This window comes from Xiphophorus maculatus, chromosome 23 (genome assembly GCF_002775205.1).
Source record: "Xiphophorus maculatus strain JP 163 A chromosome 23, X_maculatus-5.0-male, whole genome shotgun sequence".
Taxonomy (NCBI): domain Eukaryota; kingdom Metazoa; phylum Chordata; class Actinopteri; order Cyprinodontiformes; family Poeciliidae; genus Xiphophorus; species Xiphophorus maculatus.
Window position 1 is genome coordinate 23656499 of NC_036465.1, and position 23246 is coordinate 23679744.

The 23246-nt window shown below is 43.1% G+C and overlaps 1 protein-coding gene across 6 annotated transcripts in view; it reads left to right on the forward strand.

Annotated features, from left to right (window-relative positions):
• tenm2 (teneurin transmembrane protein 2) overlaps window positions 1–23246 on the forward strand; it is a 282223-nt gene that overhangs the window by 177222 nt on the left and 81755 nt on the right. For 4 of the 6 annotated variants that reach the window (XM_023328525.1, XM_023328527.1, XM_023328526.1 and 1 more), the window contains one exon: window positions 14099–14305. The exons of the other annotated variants lie outside the window; for them this stretch is intronic. In XM_023328525.1, coding sequence (XP_023184293.1) covers window positions 14099–14305 — 207 coding nt within the window. The remainder of the gene's footprint in view (window positions 1–14098; window positions 14306–23246) is intronic. 6 annotated transcript variants of the gene reach the window in all.

The following is a 23246-nucleotide window of genomic DNA, read 5'->3' on the forward strand; positions in this document are numbered from 1 at the left end:
GCAGACGGTAGAAGAGAAGAGGTGGTATCAGTTGTAGTTAAGGGAGTGGGGGGCGGTGGGGTCTTAGTTACCTCTAGGTTAATGATCCTCATTAATATTCGCTAATATACCCCGGGTCATGCAGTAATTAAAAATCTCATTCAGCGCTTCCATCTTACATTGACTGACTTGGCTTCGCCCTACAAAGATTGCCACTCATTATTTGTCTCCTGGATCAGCAGCTCCTGGCGAAGGCTTTGAGATCAGGCCGAGCCTTTGACTGGGCCGCGCGCCGCCAGCGATGCCTCGTGTGGGGGCTTTTACCTGCGCTTGGTTTGGCAGAACTGTTTATGAGCTGAAGAGGTTTTGCAGGTTCCTCCCCCGGAGGGTTGCATCACGTTTGCGAGAGAGTGTTTGTGCAAAATGGGACCGCAAACAAGCACTCCAAGATACACACTCGTGCATACACCTGGAAGCACAACTGCATGTTGAGTCCATTAGCACGGGGGAGTTCCATATTCCTCAGAGTCAGCTGATGTCAGCTGATGCAAGCTGTGTTAATTGTAAGACTGCAAGACAGTTGCATATCCCCCGCAGAAAACGATAGATAGATAGATAGATAGATAGATAGATAGATAGATAGATAGATAGATAGATAGATAGATAGATAGATAGATAGATAGATAGATAGATAGATAGATAGATAGTCCTCTTTGATGAGCTTTATGTGTGTTTTCAAAAACACACATAAACATAAAGGATGTTACATTTTGGTAAAGTCAGATTGGAGCATCTTCTTTGACTTTCCATCATTCATAACCACCTGACCATCTTCAACGCTCAATGCCGTGTTTCCAAGTGATTTCCTAAGCAAGCACATTAGTCAGACGGTTAAATCCCAATGCACGCTCCGCCACCCTTAGCATTTAGCTTAGAGTATCGAGTCAATCTGTCAAAATGTTGGTGTATTAGTCTTTCTATAGATTAGAGCATATTAAAATATTCTTTACATTTATTTGCCATATACATACTGTAGATCTACATTATGTCACAGATCTGATATTACCCATAAGATTTTTTGTTTTCTTTTTTGTTGCACTGTGGTGCAGTCGGTAGCAATGTTACCTTGCAGCAAGAGCGTAGTGATGAAGACTCCGGGTTCAAATCCTGGCCTGGGTACTTTCTTTGCATATTCTCCCTCTATATGAGTGAGTTCTCTCTGGGTACTCTGCATTCTTCCCACAGTTCAAAACCACGACTGCTAAGTTAATCAGTCTCTCTAAATTGCCCTGAGGTGTGAGTATGTGCGGGCGTGGTCGTTTGTGTGTGTGCCTATTGCCCAATGATTGCTGCAGATAGACACCAGCCCCCTTTGACCTTCCAATCACAGGTGGCCAGTGGGTGGACGTTTCTACTGCCAGAAGTTGTGCTGCTTCGTCTGTTTCGAAGTATGTAAAAATGACCCAGTAAAAATGAATAAACATCTCACACTAACCAATTATTTTTAGAGTTTAGAAATGTGGTAAACTTTTCATAAAGTATTTTGAAGATTCCATTTAAATTAGCATTTTCAAAACATGAACCTTTATTTTTGTTGTTGTTATTTTAACGTCTTTCGTTTTGATTTCCTGTAGAGCAACCTTGGGCATAAATAGTGGTATATTATTAATCCTGCCTTCATTTGCCTTGCCTCACTTCGTGATCTACCTTTGACATGTTTACCGTCAACAAACTAACCACAATGCTTTATCAACACAGTTTCAGCGCCCATTTACATATTAATCCCTCAAATTGTATGGCTCTCTCTGCTGCAGCGAGACAACCTGCTTTGGGAATGTTTGAGCATGAAAGTTTTAGCATGTTTTTGTTGGTGTGCTTGGTCAGCTCAGGCTGCACCAACGGTACGGTACCGAAAAGATGCTGTACACGACATCTTACAGTGCCACATCTCTTTTCTCTCTCCTTCCTCTGCTTCTCGGAGACATCCGCTCTTGCTCGGACGACTCCAGACTCCACCATCGCAATGAGGCTATGATAGTCCACGACTATCGGCGCGAGACGCCGGGTGCTAACATGCAGAAGGATGAGCCGAGGTGCAAAGAAAAGAGAAAAAAGAGGCGGAATTCTTTTGCCTGGAGCGAGCCGACTCGATCTTATTCTTGTTTGGAGTCGCACGGCGCTCGACAGAAAGCTAGTTACGGAGAACATAATGTGGCTCACTGTGCCGTTCTCCAGCTCTCAATCCCTATTTCATGCTCTTACTATAAATAGAGACTGCAGAACATCAAAGGGAGGAGAGGATTTCTCTCGCAGCAACAGGCCACAGTGCAGTCATTATCCATTGGCTCGAAATGCATCATCTCCCTTTTGGCTGATCCCATCACGGGGGATAGCGGGGGCTGCTGCTCCGCCGTCAAGAGGAGATAGCGCTGACTCACCCGCACGCGACACACTTTTGATTTACATCACGCCACTTCAGACAATTAATAATCGGTGAACTCGCGTCGATGCATATCAAACAGTCGCAGGGCATTGAACAGCACAGCACCGCAAACCAAAAGATCCACACATCAGACCAATGTTCTTTAAATTGCTTGCATTCTTCCTCCCGTGGATCTCTTGCCCTCCGTTTCTATTTTCTTCTCTTTTTTCCAGTTTTCCTCCAGTTTTCGCTCACGTTTTGTGCCGAACCATATTGCCGTAACAACTGCAGCAATTGGCAGGTGGTTCAGAGGCGCCCTGCTATGTTCAATAGGTATTTACGTGGATACCCATGCTTGTGTGTGAACATGAAGGCACGGGTATCTATACAGCCTGCTGTTGCACTTTAGGCTTGTGGTTTCTGGAAGCCCTCGAGTTTATAATCCTTTTTATGAGCAATTCCATATGCATTTGACTCTTGATGACTGTGTTTTCTCATGTTGGATGATTGTTTTGTTTTTGCTGGTCTTTGTCTTTCTGCTTTCCTCTGAATTGTGGTCCTTGTATCTGTATTTTCTACCCACCAGTGAATTGCTGTTGTAGAGTATAATCAGGCAGTAAATTTAGGGTGTCTGTAATTGTAGTAAACATCTGATTTGCGCTTCAGTGACTAACTCTTAAGAGTTTATCCCTGGAATTGTCTGGAGCAGCGCCACAAGCTTTTTGTTCTTGAGTAATTCTGGCCTCAAACTTCATTAGACGTCTCTTCCAGCTTCATCTTAATCTCTGATTTAACTTTAATCATACCAGGGTTTAAACAGACTTCCATTAAGACAGTGCAACACTTTCATTTTGTTTATTTTTTTTAATACCGAACAATGCTAAATCTCTCCTAGAAAATGCCCACTGCATTTTTTTTTTATTATTATTATTACCAGGCGTTTTCTTCATCACATCTCTTAACAATCTGCATATTGAGTTATGGAAAAACTCCAAATATTCCATCCTCACTCAGATTTGTAAGTGAAAATTACAAATGCTAATTTTCACTCTGGTCTCTTAAAATCTTAATTATTTATCAAGCCATGTCAAAAGTTGCAGAAGGTTTCTGTTTCGTTGTGTTCGTGTCGTCATTCATATCTATTTTCTGGTGTGTTTTTTTTTTTTTTTCTTGTGTCAACTTTCACCTTTACTGCAGGTGACCAAATATGAAAGCACTCTGGTCATAAATGTCACATTGATAAAAGAAAGACAGCTCTCTGTTTTTGTTTTCCGTAACATTTCAACACAGAACGCGGTTATAGTCATTTTATTTTCAAATTTAAAAAGAATGCTTATAAGTATTTCACTTTTTTTTCTTTTTTTTTTAAATGGACACTTTTGGCAAAGATGCACTCAAGGACATGATTGTCATACAAAACCTTTAATTAGGCGATAAATCCGAATAAATATTTTCAATTTGCTCTGACTCAGATGATCAAAATAAAATATACAGACTCAAATATTCGGTTAAATGTCCCTTAGAGAGCGGCACATCAACCATGTGCTTGCAGTAGACGTCACACCCAGCTTGTCTCTGGACATTCGATCTGGGCAATATCTGTAAAACTCATTTCAATGGACTGGCCTGTCCAGAACCCATTATGTTCGCCTGCCTTGCTTGTTCTTGAAGCACTTTTCAGATGTATTTGAGGATCACTGGAGTACCCAGCTCAGTTAAAGTTTCAACCATCTGACCCAAACTGCGCCCCATAAAACAGGAATTGGTTCCGAACTTATGGAGCCACAAAGAAACCGACTCAATTTAGCAGCTAACCTCAGTCAAAGTCATATCCTGGAGAAAAAGTTACGGTCAGACAAGAAAAACCTTGGTCTTTCTGCCCTGGTCACAAGAAGAATGTGGGTGTCTGTATGTAAATCGGACCAGTTTGTTTTGTAAAGTTACATGGGGTAGCCTTTATTGTGATTTGCTGCTATGTGAATAAACTGAATTGAATGTGTGGAGGAGCCAAGATGAAGGTCTCAAACCAACAGACAGACTACCGATTGCCAAACATGGTGGTGGTGGCATCATGCTGTGGGGCTGTTTTTCTGCGAGGGACAGTGGGAAAATGACAAAGGAAGAAGACATTTTTTACTCTATCTAAAATCAACAGCTATACACTTAAAGCACAATTGAATGTTCATCTGGATGATGGCCCCAAGCTTGCATTAGATCAGTTTTTCTGATTGGATAAAAGCAGTATAAATAGCATTAAGCTGCTGAAATGGCCTTCCGGAAGCCCTGTTGAAAATGTGTGAAATGTGCTTCAAAGTTGGATCAGTGCCTAGAAACCCAACCAATTTAATTTATTTTGCTAATTCACTAGGAAAGGAAGAGTGGTGTTATTTTTGTGCGATGCTATATGCATCTACAATGAATCTTTTGGCCCACTAAGAGACTTCTTTTCTGTGTTGGAACTGTGGCAGGCTAGTTAAGAGTACTGCAGTAAAAAAAACAAAAATAGCAAAAACAGCAATTTTTTTTTTTTTTTAAACACATGCAAATGAACACAGAGACCTTTATACACCAACGTTTCCCCTCTTTCTGTCCGGGCGCCTTTCAGCCATTAGACAGCTGTTCAGAGGTAATGGAAGCTTGAGAGGATAGGTGCCTCTCCATCTGCACCTTGGGTTGAAGGTCTTTCCGGCTTTATGTGTTCTCCCGCGCGCCGTACGATGTATGCGTGCCGCGCGCCATTAGGCGAGTGTGTTTGCTCCAAAGGCCCGTGCGCGTATTTTGTATTTACGGGAGAGGAGGCTATTTTCGTTTGATTGTTTTCAATGAGGGTCCAACGCGAAGAATCCATAACAATACCATCAATCCTCAGCGGCAGCAACAACATGGATGTAATTTATATGGTAATGCAGCCACCGTGGTTGCCCCGAGTCACACAGTGGGCATCTCCGACAGTGGACAGCACGAGTGTGCCGTGGCATCCCAATGCTGTAGCCAGCTGCAAAAGAAGAAGAAAGACACGCGCACACACCTTTGCATACAACAGGGAGGCATGTTTCAATTAGCACACGCATAAAGATCGTGGACTGCATTTGTCCGCTGGGGTGTAAAGGTTGCGTGTACTGCTTTGTGTCAGGTCAGGTTTGTCCTCTTTATTCCTCTTATCGGAAAAAAAAGACAGACTCTTGAGTGAGGAACCAGGAGACGAACATGAAGAACATCCTGGAACAGCACAAAAAAGAAAAAGAACAAAAAAATACTCCCATTGCACATTATTCACCTTGATAAATGTACACACAAATCTCATCTTAGTCTGTGTGGATACGTTTTTGCGTGTGTAAAAAGATTTTGCAGGCTCTGTAGAATGACCGCTAATGAGGGCGATTCAAAGTTGGGAAATAAGAGACACGAGAATGAACAGGGGAGTTCAACTCAAATTTCAACCTTTTTTTTGTAATAAAGCTGCTAACGAGCAAACTAAGACATGTACAGTACAGACCAAAAGTTTGGACACACCTTCTAATTCAATGGGTTTTCTTTATTTTATGACTATTTATAAGGCAATAAATCCCACTTATTAACCTGACAGGGCAGGTTGACCTATGAAGTGAAAACCATTTCAGGTGACTACCTCTTGAAGTTCATCAAGAAAATGCAGAGTGTGTGCAAAGCAGTAATCACAGCAAAAGGTTGCTACTTTGAAGAAACTAGAATATAAGGGGTATTTTCAGTTGTTTTACACTTTTTTATTTAGTGCATATTTCCACAGGTGTTGTTCATAGTTTTGATGCCTTCAGTGTGAATCTACAATGCCAATAGCCATGAAAATAAAGGAAACTCATTGAATTAAAAGGTGTGTCCAAACTTTTGGTCTGTACTGTATGTTGAGGAGTTTGAGTGACGATGGGTCGGCCTCATCACGTCTTCACTGAGCAGAACTTGACGGGGTCCCGTTAGTGAGGAGGTGAAATGCGACGCGACTCATCCCACCCCGATCTAAATTAACGGTAGGAGACTAATTCACAGCAACAGGCTTTTAAAAGGCCAGAAGCGTTGGATAATATGGTAATTAAAGAGTTGCTTCTTTCCCCCAGATACTTGTCTGAGTCATTTCACGTCACTGCTAATACTTATGCTCTTTTTTGTTTTTAAATCAACATAGTGTTACGATTTCATTTGCCTCACTGCCACACGGGAAGCACGTTGATTCCTGCTGGCTCACTTTTTTAATGAAGAAGAATTTATTTATTTTTTTATGTTCAAAGTTGAAAGTGCATCTACAGGAAATTCTTCATAGTTCCACAAACATCAACACAAACTAGTACTTAATTCCAAAGCAAAATTAACTAACTAAGACAATCAGTCACCCCCTGATCTTTGAGGCAGAGTAGAAAAAATATGTAACCATGGTATTCAGCAAGACCTCTGATACAACGTCATACTACCTTCCAAGAATTTGTAGCAACCTTTGCTTTTATTTTAAAGCATTTCAGTCATGTTTTAATCTTCAGAGTGAATTCCCCCTCGCTGTGGTCATTACCTAGCAGGAAACATGTCTGGTTTCAGGCTTTAGATGCTGTTAACGCAACATTTACATTTTTTGTTCATCAGTTCTCAGAGATCCGAAAACAACGTTCCGACTGACCGGATCAGACACGCATCCGATAGACATGCTCACGGCCTTCGCCGTTATGGCTTTGGCGACAGACGGGCCTTATTAAGCTACAGAAAGCTTGCAGGTAAAAAAAAAAAAAAAAAAGAAGAAGAACTGCTTAAAGGGAAATCTTAAAGAATTCATGGCTGAGATGACAAGAGTGTCAGACGTCGCAGGCAGAGGCGACGAGCCTTTTATTGCTTCAAAAGATGACCTTGGCATGGATCTCAATTGTACCCTTTCCCGAGGGCGGTGTAATTAATCCCCTTTTAATTTAAATTACAAGTCTGGCTCAACAATTATGAGGGCAACGTTATCAAGATAAGATAATTATAGCTTTGCAGCACAGTGATGCTCTTGGTTTTTTTTTTTTTGTTTAGTGACGTTCCTCTGATGCCTTATCCTAGTTTTGCACTTCCAGCTTATAGCTAAACTATTGCCTTTCTCTCAAGAGCAAAATGACGAAAAAAAAGCATGTTGTTTATTTACCAATAAACGTGCGCCACAGTCAAGCTCTTCATCTTTCCCGTTGTAAAAAGAGGCAAGTCTCAATAGCTACGTTTTTTTAATTTAGTCTCAAGTCCCTGTTTCTTAAGTGTGCGGCTGTTAACTGCAGGCTAAAAAAAAAAAGAAAGAAAGATTGCTAAAGTGAACCGCTGACAGCTGAAATTGCTGGTTGTACCTAATTTCAAAACTGACCGAGTTATCTCTACACTTTAATTTCTAAGATGCACTTGTGTGCGCTGATCAGATTTACAAAGCTTAGTTGTTTCTGAGTGAAAATCGCTCAGTAACTCGAATGGAAATGCTCAAAGTCACAGAGGCAAATGATGTAATGCAGAACAGAGAGCACTGCGAAGCTGCAAGTGTGGATAACACCTTTTTTTCTTTTTTTTTTTACCTATTCAAAGGAAGGCATCTTGAGCATCAGCTCAAGGCAGCCAGTGTGCATGGAGGATCTGCCTGTATGGGAAGTTGGGGCCCCTCTAGTTGCGCAGCAATGAATTGATGCAGGCGAGATGAAAGAGAGGAACTGAGCACAAGCAAGAGGAGAGCTCCAGGCGAGAAGAGGATCCCAGACGCTCTGTTACACATCAAAGAAAGAAGAACCGGCGATACAATCGAGTCTTTGGGCTTCCAGTTCAACTTTATTAATTAAAACGCGTCTGCTGAATCATACACCCGGCCGTCCTTTCCCTTCATTGCTAATCGCGCCTCTCATTTGCCGCCGCCGAGCTGATTACGGAGGAAAAGGCAAAAAGCGAGGGACGAACGAACGTGAGCGAACGAGCACCGGCGGAGGAGGAGGCGGCGGCGGCGCGCGTTCGTCGTTTGCACGTACAGGCTCTGCAACAACAGGTGTGCAAGATTCACTGTTACATCTAAATAAAACAAAAATGGAAAAGAGAGAGAGAGGGGGAAGAGGCTTGCGGAAAAAAAGAGAGAGGGGGAGAGTGACTGGACTGTATAGATAAACAGAGAAAATGGCTCATTGTGTCAGCAGCTGTCTAAATAGCCCTCAGAATACCATGCAAGACTGACACACACACAAACGCGCGCGTACATATATAGTTAGACTCGCACACACTGACTGACAGCTCCCCCTCAGTCCAACATCTGTGATGACAGCAGCCATGGTAATGAGCCTCTCCATGTGCCAGTGTGGGTATGTGTCTTCTCCCTTTCGATGCACTGCTCATTCAATCATTTCACATCAGCCTTATCATGTTGAGCCACCCCACCCCCCATCCCACCTCCACCCTCATGCACTCCAACCCCTCCTGATTTCGACCATATTATCTCTGGAAGCCGTACTAGATGCACAAGTTGCAGCTAACGCAAGAGCAGTGGCGAGAAGAGCCTCGTGGCGGATGTGGTTTTTGTCATCCAGGTGCTCTGCATTTTAAAGAGAGGTGTGGAAGAAGAAGAAGCAGAAGAAGAAGAAGAGAGAGGGACAGAGTGTGGGGTGGGGTGGGGAGAGATGAAGAGATGATGAATGACTCTCGTTAGAGGGGTAATTTGTTTCTCCTTGTCTGACTGGGCTCCAGCTGTCGCTCCATCCCTCGCTCTACTCCACTCTCCTCTCTTCGGCTTAGCGCTCTTCACCTCAGCCAGATGGGCCGGACGGATGGACAGATTGAGCCAGGAGGGAAGGACAGGTTTGGGGAAACGAGAAGACAACAAAGCGAGAAGGGAACGACGATCAGGAAAGCACTTGAACGAAGCAACAGGCAAACCCGACTCTTCCCTGACAGAAGCTTGGGCTTGCTCCCCCAAACTAAGGATGATTCTGTTTCACCGTCGACTCAACAAGGGGATTCTCGTGCTTTTAGCGCAGTGCTAGAAACTCTGATTTCCCCACCCCATGACACACTTCTTTTTTTCTTTTCTTTTCTTTTCTTTCGCACCAATCAACACTTGTGAGAGAACGGCGGGTTCTGAGAGCGAGAGACAACGGGCAACGGAGTGGAGGCCCGAGAGCTTGTATACAGATGGCCGGGGAGGCGGTTGAAGGATGGCGGTGAACAAATTGTCAAGAGAACCCAGTGAGCTCATTGCCAAGTCTTTGTTCTAATAACACAAAGCAATTTTCACTGACCTTTCTAGAAATGTAGCGGGCAGAAATGACTGCGTTAAGGATGCCCCACAGCATAATTGCTAAGGAGATTAAAGTTCCCTTAATTGCTTTTGGCCAACTAGTGCAATTTTTCCTTTTTTGTAATTAAAGTGATTTAAAATATTAATAACTACAGTTGCATACACATAGCCTCGCCCTGCACTGGGTCCAGACTCACAAAGTTGTGATAAAGCCGAGCAACAGCAGTAAAACAGTCTTAAACAGAGGCATTTTTCATCGCCTGCTGTCACCAATAGCCCCATTACGGGCCGCGTGAAATATGCAAATAGCTAAAATCCTTTCCCAACATCATTTGAGGACTGAGTGATCAACTTTTTCTCCATGCTTGTCCATAGCTCATTCACTTTTTTCTCTCCCCCTCCCTCCTGCTTTCTCCTTGGTCAGCTCCCTCTTATTGCTTCCTCTAATGCTTTTCCTTCCAATTGCCAGAAGTTTTGGGACACCTGTCCAAATCGCTGAATTAAAGGGTTCCAGTGACTTCCATAAACGCATCCGCGTAAGATCGAGGACCTAAGATTTCAGACGATGTTTATAAAAACGGATAAGGACTGGGTCGCTGTCAGGAGCTCAATTCGATAGGCTCATTAGGATGGCATGGGGGCCGGAGGGGGTGGAGTCTAGATATTAAACAAAGTTGAGGAAAGTGATAACAGAAGCAACTCTGCGACAAAGTGGAGTTCATTCTAAGGTGCACAGCTCGCACAAATCAACAACTTTCTGCAGAGGGAATAGCTACAGATCTTTAAACGTCTTGAATCTTTGAGATAAGCTGAGGAACACCAGGCACACTCTACATCACAGGAAATGCAGTGCAAAGTGTTCCAGTGGTGTTGTGCATGCAGCTATCGTACGCTGAAGCAACCGAGACGAGTTCTCTGGGATTACAAACTTGGTTTAGGTGTGGGACCTTACCTGACTGCATTGTGCTAAGTTTTGGTGGATAAAGGATGAAGTCGAGATTTTGAGTTTGCCCCGTAGTTCCAGCAAAGAAGCATACCAAAACATTTTTTTTGTTTTTTAATTTAAGCTCTTGCTTCAGTATAAACAGATTGGAGATGGCCCATCCATTTCTGACTTGCATTCGCACGAGAAAAATTAGACGAAGCAAAGGCCACAAAGATCGATGAACAAGTTTGGTGTAGAGTGAATTTGACTGCCTTGAGCTCAACCTCACAGAACCTTTGGGATTAATTAGAAAGAGGACTGGAAGCCACGTCTTCTCATCCAACGTCAGCGTCTGACCTCACCTATGCGCCTGGGGGAGTGGACAAACATTCCCATGAACACTCTGATAAACCTGGTGGACAGCGATGCCACAAGGTTAAATCTGCTTTACCTGCGAAGTGGGCAAGGACAACACATTAAAGTACATGCATCAAACTCAAGGCCTGTCGGCCAAATGCGGCCCACCGTAGCTTTTTATGTAGCCCTCTTGATTCTTGACTGAACACTAAGTGTGCTTAAATATTATTACAGTTTTTATCTGCTTACTGCCAAATTATATAAATCAGTCCCTCCAGTTTCTTAAAAATTATCACAGAAATTCAGACAAAATCAACAAATTTCCGCACTTTTTTGCGCTAATAATTGGAAGTTTATTGCAGATTTTTCTCAAAAATTGTCAAAAACCTTCTTACTTGTCCTAAACAGCTCCCTCGGATTTACTTGATGTCAGATTATGGACCTTGATCTATACAGCGAGTAATAAAAAGTCTCATTTACCGTCGTAAATAAGCGCATGTATCGCAAGTATTTCCAAATCAGTGCCACAAATATGAAATCCTGGAGGGACTGAAAAGATATTCAGTAATATTATTTGATTCTAAGAATTCATGGATATTTTAACAGGGTATTGAACAGGCTTTATCAATGCATTTGGCACTACAGGCCCCTTAAGAGAATTCTTGATTTTGAATCAAGAATTCAAAATCAAGAATTCTTCAAAACCCAAAACGAAAGGCAGTAAAGCATATATGTTAAAGAATTGCATGCCATTTAAATTCATGTGTAAAGATCTTCCTATACATTTGGCAATATAGTGTATCTTCCAGGCTGGCATCTTTTTTTCTTTTTTGCCTTCTCGCTGTTTTTTTTTCTTCTTCTTCTTCAGTATTTCTATATCTCTGTGTTTCTCTATTCCCTTAGATACTCCTGTGACCTTAACGTCTTCACACCTCCTCATCCGTCTCCCACCGTCCCTAGCTTTTCCGTCTCCTTTTCGCTCCTGTCAGCTTGCAGTGTTTGCTTTGCCACTGTTTATCCATTTTTCTCTGTTTGCTCTGATGAGATTGACCGAATACACGCACACAGTGCACGTGCACGCGCCCAGACGAACTCCAAGACACACACGCACATACCTAAACAGAAGACAAGGCGGGCGTCTCTCTGGGGTGCAGTTAGCGTGGGGCTGCGGATCGATCCTGGCTCTGGTTTCCACGATGCAAAGCTCCAAGGTGGAGCGGCTCGGACAGCAAGGACAGAAGCGTACCGGTCCGCTTCTGTTCCTCTCCAAAAGTTCTTCGCAGAAGGAAAGGAGGACACAGAGACTCGTGCGTGTAGATATGTCAGAGATTTATGTGTTTCATTTTGACGTGGGACAATCGAGGAAGGTAGCCAACAAATACGTCCCAATGTTTTGGTTCTCAAATGATGTCTGCATTGATTGTCCCTCCCTCCCTTCCTCGACCAGGTAGTTTTTCCCTGATGCGAGCAATATCGCACAGTCGTTTGGAGAGGTCTGCCATCTATCACGGCTCTTTTGCAGATTTTTGACTTGTGTCATTTCTGTCAATATTCAGCAATGGCACGGCGAAGGCCGTCAAATAAAAATCGCTCCAGTTCCGTATCCTGGGAAAGTATCAATAGCGCAAAAAGAGGCTCTTCAGAAATAGAAGTTCCACTCAAGTTTTGCAACCTTTTCGTAAAGATCATTGATTCTCTGACTGATTTTGTCTGACTGGGGGAAAAAAAAGAAAAAGAAAAGTGTCCGGGTGAGGTTGTCCACTTGCAAATGAAAGAATAAACAATTGTGGAAAACTTATTGGAACTTTAAAGGAAAAACAAGGTGATTTGAACACATCGGCAGCCCTTCAAGCTATAATTTCGACTGCAAAATCAGCAGAAGACAGAAGTTAGTCTTTGGTCGACTACCTAATTAGTGGCTCTAATAACCCGAGTCCTTCAGTGGATTCGCCGGACTCAGTGGCCTCATTCTTACCATATTGTTGATTGATTGAGCTGCAAATATGGCGCCCATAATTATTCTATATTTTGAGCTGTCTCTAAATAGAATTTATTAGATTTGTCTTTGTCCTTGATTCCAAACCTTTGGAGAGTAGTGCGAATTGTCTCCATCCGTCTCTCTGGTGGATGGGACAACCTGATTGTGTCCACGCATCCCACGGCTCCAACTATTTAAAGACTCCACTGTTCTTTCCTTTGTCTTAGCCACATATAGAGGACGACCGAACAGTAGATGAAGGTTCTCGCTAGCAATTCTTTCTCACCACTTGCGACGAAATGAGACTGTGTGAAATTTGACAGGGGAGACAGCTCATGTTTGTGCAAACAAGGGAAAATGTAAAAGAAATCATGCTTAGTAGAGTTTTTTTCTGTTTGTTTTTCCATTTGGTCATTGTGCCTTACTGGCTACTGGCGGCATGTAAAATAAAAGAATGTTATTTGTCCTCAAGCAAGTTTTCCATTGCCTGCTCGTGTGTCCGGTGAATGGGGAGTGGGTGTCCCCTTGTGTTCGCTGTGAAGATGAATGGAGCTACCAGGAGTCCTGCTTTGTGAATTTTTGAATATTTTTTCTTCAACCCTCCTCAAATTGAGATGGAAATATAAAGCTTCACAAAAGATATTGAGAAGTGTTTGGGCCGTGTTTAGGCCGAAATAGGTCGCTTGTGGGAGAAATCTGTTCACAAACCAAGAATATTTCTGCAAACAGGAAATCAAACACAGAGAGAAACAGAAAACACAACATTGGGGCATTAGCTTATCGTGGTAAATCGCATGTCGCGCAGGATGTTGGGTAAAAAGAATATTTGCTTCACTGAATGACTTGGTGTCATAAAAGCTGCATTGTGATTCTTGATGTTAAGTTGGATTTTTCTACTGTAGATCGAGTGGGTTCACATTAGAAATCTCGGATTTGAGCCAAACAATAGTAAATGTCCTAATTGTTTGAAACAGGAATTCTCTCATAAATTTCTCTCACTTCTCGTTTGATATTCATCTTTTGGTCTTTTGTTTTTTGGATTAACTGCTCCTTTAAAGGATTTTGCTTCTTACCCTTCAAAATGTCCGCATCTCATTTTGCCTCTTTGACCCCTGACCCTCGTATCACTCAGTCAGTCATCTGGTTTGTCTAACATCTTCCTCTCTTCCTGTCCCCTCCACCCTCCAGGTCGCCCACTCCCTCCAACCTCCTCCTCCACCCTGCTCCCACCGTCCCTCCCGTCCTCCTCGTCTGCCCCTCATCACCCCTCCCCCGGTCCGTCCCCACCCATCAGGGAATGCCAGGTTCCCCTGCTGGAGAAAAACTCCACCCACTCCCACCTGGAGCCCCACCGAGATGACTCGTACCTGCTCCGGGCTCAGTCCGCCTCCACGGGTAAGCCAGTGCTCCAATCCACCACATTTCTCTTTACCTGTCCATATGTTTTGTGTTTGCATTCATAGCCAATCCTAATCCTCTGTCCTTACATTGTACCTCCGTTCTGCAAAAAGAAAAAAAAAAAAACATGCTAATCCTTGCTTTAATAGCTTAACTGCTTTTATTTGCATTCTGCTAATGGGAGCATATGTTTGAAATGCTCGAAATCCAACAGAATGCTGTTTGCATTGTTTAGAAAATAAATGTGTTGAAGTAGGTTTTACTCAAATATCGGTAGACTTCAGTCAAGATGTTTTCAGAACAATCTTTCAGCAACACAAGCACCAGAGAAGACAATGGCGTCACAGTTGAGCGGTTTTACAATGTAGGTCCAGGCAAAAGCAGAAGAACACTTTAGTTAGGAAGATGAAGAGGAAGAGAAGATGACATTTGTGCTAGAGCTGCTAAATCCCATGGCAGGTTCTTGACCCACACAAACTAGGGTTTGATTTAAATGTGAATGTGTGAAGTACAATACAACACCGGAGTGTGAAACTGAGGAGTCGTGATGTCACTTGAAACTATGCTGTTTATTGTGTTCATCTAACCAATTCTAAGTTCAGTCGGTGAACATTTTTCAAGTTCTCACATTTCACATTAGGACTCCTACCATAAAGTTTCCAGAAAGTGCCTGTGGATGGAGCATCAGATCAAATCCAGCTCTGGGTTGATTTAACACAACAACCAAACTGGTTTGGATGACAAATGTTTTGCACGAATGTTGCCAATGTAGTGGGCTGCATAAAAACAACCCACAAGATGAATAACTGTACATGTAATATGTGGATTTTTTTTTTTTAATTCTGAGTTGAATTTGGCCTTCAAGCTAAACTTATTAAAGTTTGCAGTTGGAAAACATTCTTCATGCCCAGTGTATCGCTGTAAATTTGTATTTATTGTATTTGCAAAGCTAAGAAATGCGGCACGGGTGGATGAATCAGATGGAGACTTTATTATGTTTAATTAAATTAATTTTATTGACACTAAAAACTTCTTCATGATGTAAACTGTAAGGCACAACACAAAGTAGTTGTCCTGTAAGAACCACACTTTGTGCTCTTTTAAATTTCATAGTAAATGAGGCCTCATCTATATTTACGTAGAGACTTTTACTCAAAAGCAGACATTTCTGCACCAATATCAGCTTTTAATTAATTTATTATACTCTGCTGAATGCAGAAAGGGTTTTTAAAGACGGGGTGACCCAAATCCTGATCTTATTGCTAAGAATAGATTAGTTTTTTTTACTTCTTTTTTTTTATTGATCCCAAAAGAATTGAACTGGATGCCGTTCTTTTATTAACAGCAAGTTTTGGATGCAATGATATATACATGACACAAAAATATGACCACTTTATTTCTTTAATTATAATATTGCATGCTTGGTTTACTGTTGAATGGTACAAAAATATACTGTACAATGTATTATGATATGGCCATGAAAAAAATGTTTGGACACCAAACTTACGTAACCAAGCAGTACGTTGAATGAAATGCCTTGTTGTTGTTTTTTTTAAGGTTTTATTGACTGTAGTGGCCTTTATTTGACAGTGAATTGACAGGACAGCGAGTATTGAGAGAAGGTGGAAGAGATGCCGGGAATCGAACCTGCGACAGCCGCGTCGAGGACTAAGGCCTCCATTTGTGGGTTGTGCTTAACCCCTGCGCCTCCACAGCACCCCCAAAATGCATTAACTGAAAACAGTATTTAGATTTGGAAAAAGAAAAAAAACTTTTGAAAAAAAAAATATCCTGAATATTTGCTGATATTTGCCTTGGCCTTTTGCATGTCTCTTATGACAACTCTAAACAAAAACTAGTTGACTTTTAAAGGTATTGCCTTTTTAAAATGTCGCCCTGCCACCTTTTAAAACCATCACCTGAGAAAATAATGATGCAAGGTAAGGCAACCCTCCCGCTCCGCAGCATTATACAGACGCCAGTGAGCTGGTGTGCTTGTCCTTATTTTGCATATGACATTAATAATCCATCAGAAAGCGAAAGGTAAGGGGATGATGAATTCTAAGCGCCGGGAGGAGGATCAGCGTTGCAGAGACAAACTAGTTACTTTCCCTGGCTCAGAGTGTTTCAGTTCGTCACCAGACTAGATCTTGCTGGTAGTTCCAGGCGTATCGGCGCCTTGCCACGGTTTTCCTGCCTGGCACGCTCAAACGCACGGGCAAAACATCCGCAGCGACGACTTCATTCGTCATTACGAGCGTTTATCCTAAACAAATTGCGGGGGCCAACTTTCGGGCTCTCCGCCTCCCCTTTCCCGTTCCTCGCCATCGTTGCTCCGTCCCTCTGTGCATCTGCACTTGTAATCAGCAGATATATTTAGCAGAGGCCTGATGGGAGGGAGCGGGGCGGGCAGAGAAGTCCTAATGTGATTTTTGGTGGAATACAATCTATTGTTAATGGCGTTAGGCTCTCCTTTGATCCAGTATAAATCTTCATTAGGGAAGGCCCGGGTCCCAGGTTCAAGAGCAACGTGATTAGGAGGCTTTTAAAATGACGTTACATCAGCCTTCTAATTGGTTTACTGTTTGCTGGGGCAACATCAATCATTAGCCCAGTAACCGCACAGCAAATAAATTCACTCTGCCACTGACACCCTAATGGCAGACACTGGCAAAGTGGGAGAGTGAGGCTCGCAGGCCTCAGTCTCTCTTCCTCTCGCTCCTGTTCGCGTACACCCACACTTTGTGTTCTGGGGCGCTTCTTTCAGCACGTACGCGCAGCCGGCGAGCGAAAGGAAAAGAAGAAGAAAAAGAAAGAAAGAAAAAAACTTATAGAGAAGCACGAAAAGGAGCCACAAAGAGGCAAATGGGAGCAGAGATAGAGAAAGTCAAACTTTGACTTTTGAAGCTGTTTAATGAGACATCTCGCATGGAGGAGAGAAGAGAAGAAGAAGAAAAAAAGCAACAGAAGGAGAGCGAGACGAGAGGCATCCGAAGCACGGCGGCAAAAAAAAGAAAAACAGGCGGAGAAAGTGACTGAAAAGGAGATGCATAGGAAGTCGAAGATGTGGAGAAGAAATGGAAAGGGAAAAAAAGAGAGTTAACTGATGAGAGCTTAGAGAGTGAAGGAGCGATATTTGGTTGGAGGGAGAGCAACATTAAGATGAAATTGCAAATTGCCGTGTTTCCCAGACAGGACTGCTGCAGATCTAATGGGTGTGGAGAAAGTTCTTGGCTTTGGGCATCCATTAAAATCGACCTAAATGAGTTTAGAGTGGCGGTCTGGCACTACATAAGCACACCCTGGGCATGTAAGCAGAGGCGGTGATGGGGGGTTGGAGAGATGGGTGGCGCGAAGAGGAAAAACACACACCTAGAAAACGGCGTCTGCACGTGCTGCAAAAGCGCCTGTGTGTGTGTGTGGGTGTGCGTGTGTGTGTTAGCCGTTGCCCCACGGGGAGAGGGGATGCTGGGCAGGAAATGAGCCTTACCAAGCCAGGCAGAAACTGACCACAGCGAGATAATCCTCAGGAAGGCGCATGCTGTTTGCACATGTGTGTTCCACTAAAGCGGTCCGCCATTACCTAAGCTAACAGGTGGACAAACCCTACTTGTGTTTCCAGCGAAGCGTGTCAGAGCGAACGGGAACAGAACGTCGTTGTCGTCTGGGAACTGGTCCGTGGGTGTTTACGTGGGAATACTGTCTGGCTCGGAGCACCTGTCTGGGAACGGCATCCTCCTCGGAACGCCTGCGTAGGTGGCGGGGTGGTGGTGGGGGGGCTTCGGGGGCGCAGAGACGGCCAAGCGGAGCGTGGCAGATCGCTCCTGGAAAGAGCCCGCGTTAGCGCAGTCTCTGGCCATTCATTATGCATGGGGAACACGCGGCTATTTTTAACTCCGTGCCTCTTCTGAAGTGGCTAGCTATCTGGCTTGCCAGGGAAGCCACCTCAAGTCGCTGCAGAAGCGATGAATGTTTAATGGCTTTGTTGAAACAAATCTGCAGAAACAAAGGAAAACAAAGACACAATCCTCTGCTTCTTCTGCCTAATGGTGTTCTTCTTAATGGCGCTTATGTAAGGGTGACATTTGCATAACGGTGGGATGTGTGGAAATGCTGCATGCATGCATGCGTGTGCGGTGGGGGGGGTCGAAATGCAAACATGCAATTTTGTGTGTGTGTGTGTGTGTGTGTGCGTGCTCATGGAGTGTTTGTTTTTGGCTGAATTTGATGACTCTTCTCTAGCGGATTATTGCCTCCTAATTAGACAAAGATGACTAGCCAAGGCAGAGGCGGTTGTGTATGTATACTGGTGTGTGTGTGTACATGTGTAAATGTATGTCTTTGGCTCCATCTTTCTTTTCATGCCTGTATGTTAATATGAGCTCATTCGTCTGTTTAGGATAAAGCCCAAAAAAAAAAGTAAAGAAAAATCCATGTGACAAATAAACCCCTTTTGTCAGCACGTACGAGTTTCTGAGTTTTCACCTCAAGCTCTCCTTCCCTGCTCATCCTGTGAGCTCTGAGAAGAATGACAAATGAGGAGCGTGTGACATTCTCTGACAGAGGACACAGGAAGCAGCGGCACATGGGAATATACCACCTTTAAACACAGGCTGCATAGCAAAAAAGCAGGGAGGGAAGGTGCATGGCGGAAACAATGAAGGCTGCAGTTTTTTTTTTTTTTTGTCTTTCTCCTGAAGAACTACAGAAAGTTGGGATGGAGGGAAGAGCGGTTGCTTTATATCTGCTGAATGGGCGTTTTTGTGCACACACACACACCCACACACACATGCATCCATGCTCTGTGACTTCTCTCTGTTAACCACAGAAAATGTCAATAAACAGTTTGCTCATCCAGGGCTGCAAAACAAACTGCCTCGGTTGCTTCCCGCTGCCAGCTGGCCACACACTTGCATGCAGACACAGGCGCACACTGTGAGATTAATATGGTGTGGCGAGCCTCGCACTGAAAGTGTGTGTCTGTGGGCAAGTGGGGGTTTTCACGGGGAGGCAGGTTAGCCGGAAGGCTAATGCTCCTCCGCCGGGCGAGGCGAGGCGCTTCGTCGAATTGGCGAGAATAATGGACTTCCAGGGATTAGCCTGAGCCAAACGCACCGGCTCACTTGCTATATAGTCTCTCCTTTCTCCTCCTCTTCTTCTTCCTCCCCAGTCGCTGGGGAGACCTTGGACCGAATAAAGTGGGTCAGGCTTCAGCGGCGGCTCTTCGCTTCTCTCTTCCCCCCCCCCCCCCAACAAAAGGTGACAACAAAAACAGAGAATCGTTTTCTTCTTCTTCCCTTTTCACGACCAGAGTTTGCTTTGCACAAGAGAAGAAAGAGAGATAAACCAGGAATGAAATAAAATGCGATCTGCTTGGCTGCTCGCTAATTGCTCAATTTCCTTGTTGCACACTTGGTGTTTTATCAAACCGGGTTCCACGGTGTTCCCATTAGCCCGCCCGCGGCTTGAACTGCGCCAGTCAGTCAGCTCGTCCGACAGAGTCCTGGTTCAGTTCCGGGGCCAAAAGAGCTGCGGTTTTTATTCAGGGGCCTGTCAGCGAGCGCTGTATGAAACCATCTGCCTTTACGACTTCAGTATGTTTGTGATTCCTCCGGCAAGCCCAAAGGTTTTATTTATTTTTTGTTACAGATACATTTAAAAAAAAAAAATTCTTGACATACATTTTTTTCCTGCTGAAATAATATTAAATACACATTTTAGAGCACTCAAAAGAAAAGTTATGCTTCCACTAAACACCGAATAAGATATTTGATCTATTTTTGAAGTTCTTCAACGGTAAGAAAAAAAGAGATACTATTACTTTATCTGTTTATCTGTGTAGCAGGGTTCTGTTGTTATGAAGTAAATAACAGTAGGACTTCCTTTCTTCATTCATTATTTAGCCTCTGCAGGATTTTTGATGCATGCATAATTGAACTTGGGGTTTTTGTGTGTGTGTGTGTGTGTGTGTGTGTGTGTGTGTGTGTGTCAGCAAGTTTCATTTTTCTGTTACAGAACTTGATAGATAAAGTTTCTCCACTCGGAAATACTAAAGCAGTGCAGTTCCCTACCATAGTCGGCCCAAGACAGAAGCAAACTGAGCAGCTGCTTGAAGCACACACACTTATAGTTAAGCTAACAGGCCAGGAGGGAGAGTATTAGTCAGCTGATCCATGGTAGCTTTGGAGGAGTTGCAGAGATCCGCAACTCAGATGGGACAATCGGGAATGTTACTGAGGGTTGTGTTCGATCGATGGATGTTCGTATGTTTGAACGGGTCAAACCTAAATCCAATTAAGAATCCATGGCAAAACTTTAAAAAAATATACATTCCTACAAGTGCACAAATGGTAAAAGGGGGGGAAAAACACAGGAATTACATTTGTGATTGTAGAAAATTGTGGCTTTGCTGTGTTAACTGAGGTGAGCTGACTCGTTTTCAGATATTTAAAAACTGTAATTTTTCTTTCACTTAAAAAACTAAACTCTTCTGGATTTGTATTTAAAATCTCGAGGAAACCCATTCTGGTTTGTGGTCAAAAAGTGCCAAAATGTTCATGAGTAAACAGCAGTAAATTACTTGTTTACAGAAACATGTTTAAAATGACATGAAAGTAAAAAAACCAAAAAAGGAAAGGCATTCCATTTTTAAGCAATTTGAATTGTGGCAGTGAGTGGATGAGGGCCTTTGCGTGCGACGGTCTGCTGATTCCACGCCTGCAGGTGTGTGAGTGTGTGCGAGCTTTTCCCAGGCAGCTTTTTTTGTTGTTGTTGTCGCTGCTGTTGCGCGCATTGTTACTAAAACAAATGTATTTATGGAAATGGGACGTAGCGGGAGCCGCTGCACTTCGCATTTATTGAGGCGTCGCGCTCGAGCTGAAGTCAAGTCAGGTTTATTTTTAAAAGGCTTCAAACAAACTAGGTTCATCCCAAAATGGCTTCAGATCTCAACGGAGGACACAAACAAAATGCAAATAAAAGCGAGATGAAAGGGAGGGAAGCAATTCCCCCGTGAAGAAATGACGAGTTTACGGGGAGGAGGAGCGGAAGGAGGGCACAACAAGGTGTAAAAATTTACAGCATCTGTCAGTTGGCTCTGTCTCCGCATCCATGATGCAGGAGACGGAGCTTCTCCTCGCAGGTGTTTTCGGCTGCAGGTATGTTCACGCGACGGGACGCGTGTGCACGCATGGGCCTGGATCGCTTTCTCCCACGGGGATCTTTGCATGTTCAGACAGATGTTTTGGGACTCTCTTGCAGAGCAGAGGTCAGTTCCCCGTCTCTCTCGCTCTCTCTCTTTTGTCTTCCATTCGTCTTCCCCTCTTCTCTCCTTTCACCCACATCTGTTCTTCACTGGCCGTGTTTGGTGTCACCTGAGTCCCAGTGGTGCCGCGGAGGAATCAGGTCATGTTGTAAACTGGTTTCCAGTGCAGCTGCAGTACCAGTGGGAGCTCGCTGCCCCCACCTCGCCTCCCCATCTACTCTAAATACTGTTAAAGGAGAAAAATGGGGAAGAGGCTCATTAGAACATGAAGAACTGCAATGCCTGCAAACGTTTTCCATATGTTGTCGCAAACTTCGATGCTCTTTATTGAGATTTTCTATGACAGGACAAGACAAGGTGGTACAGATTTGACCCACACTGGATTTAGTCAGAGTAAATGTGTGCTGAGGATGCTTGGCTGAAGCTGTCAGAATGTCTCTACTTACAGTAAAACTAGCCCTGCAACAGCTTGAACTGAAAAGCCGCTCAGAAAGGAAGAAGCTGTTACGCCAACGCTGGACTGCAGTTTACAAATTAATTTTGAATACATATTCTCTGGTTTAATGAGACTAAAAATGGAAGTGTTTAACCATAATGGCTGCAGACCACCATCTGAGAAACATGGAGGCGGCTGCGTCATGTTTTGCTGCTGTGCTGTCTGGTGGGTTATGTAAAATAGATGAGATCGAGAAACAAATCTGAAGACATCAGCAAGGAAATTTAATCTTGGGTGCAGATGGGTCTTCAAAATGGACGGTGACCCTTATCGTGATTTCAAATTGGGTACAACGTGACTGAATGTATTCGAGTGACCGATCTTAGTCCAACATAAAGTTCATGGGAAGAGGTGAAAAGGCATATGCAAGAAAGTCTACAAATCAGGAATAATGATTTGTAGACTCATTATTCTACAATGAGCCTACATTGTAATGACTACAGTGAGTCATTATACTTATCAAAGTATAATGAGAAGCTTGTGGAAGGATACACAAACCAACAGGTCACGCAGTGAAAGATAAGTGGGTAACACTTCATTTGAAGGGTTGTAAATAAGACTGACATGAGACTGTGACAAACATGACACCTGTTATGAGTCTTCATGAATGTCTGCGATTGTTGTCAAGAAGTGTCATTTGGTAAATAATGATGCTTTTAATACAAAGTTGATACTTTTAATTGGCTTTTAATGCAAGTGTTGCATTAAAACTTTGCACTGAAAGTGTCATTACTTACTAAATAATGCAAAGTTTACACTTTTGATGAACTTCTGATGCAACTTTTAGTGGACCTTTGCATTAAAAGTGACATTATTGATGGAATGACACTTCATGACAACAGTCATAAACATTTATGAAGAGTCATTCATGTTCATAACGTGTGTGCTATGTTATGTTTATGACAGTGTCAGGTCAGTGTTATGCACACCCCTTCAAATAAAGTGTTTCCGATAAGTCTGCTAGTTATTAATAAAAGTGGTGTGCATTTCTGTTTTATTGCTCTCAATTTTTAGCAAATAGAAACAATTTTTGTTATCCAAACTAATCTAAAACAGGAAAGTTTTATTTTTGATGTTATATCAGACCTGAGGTGGGTAGAGTACCCAAACATTTTACTCAGAACAGCACTACTTTAACAAATTTTAACTCGAGTAAAAGCAAAAAGTAGCTGCCCAAG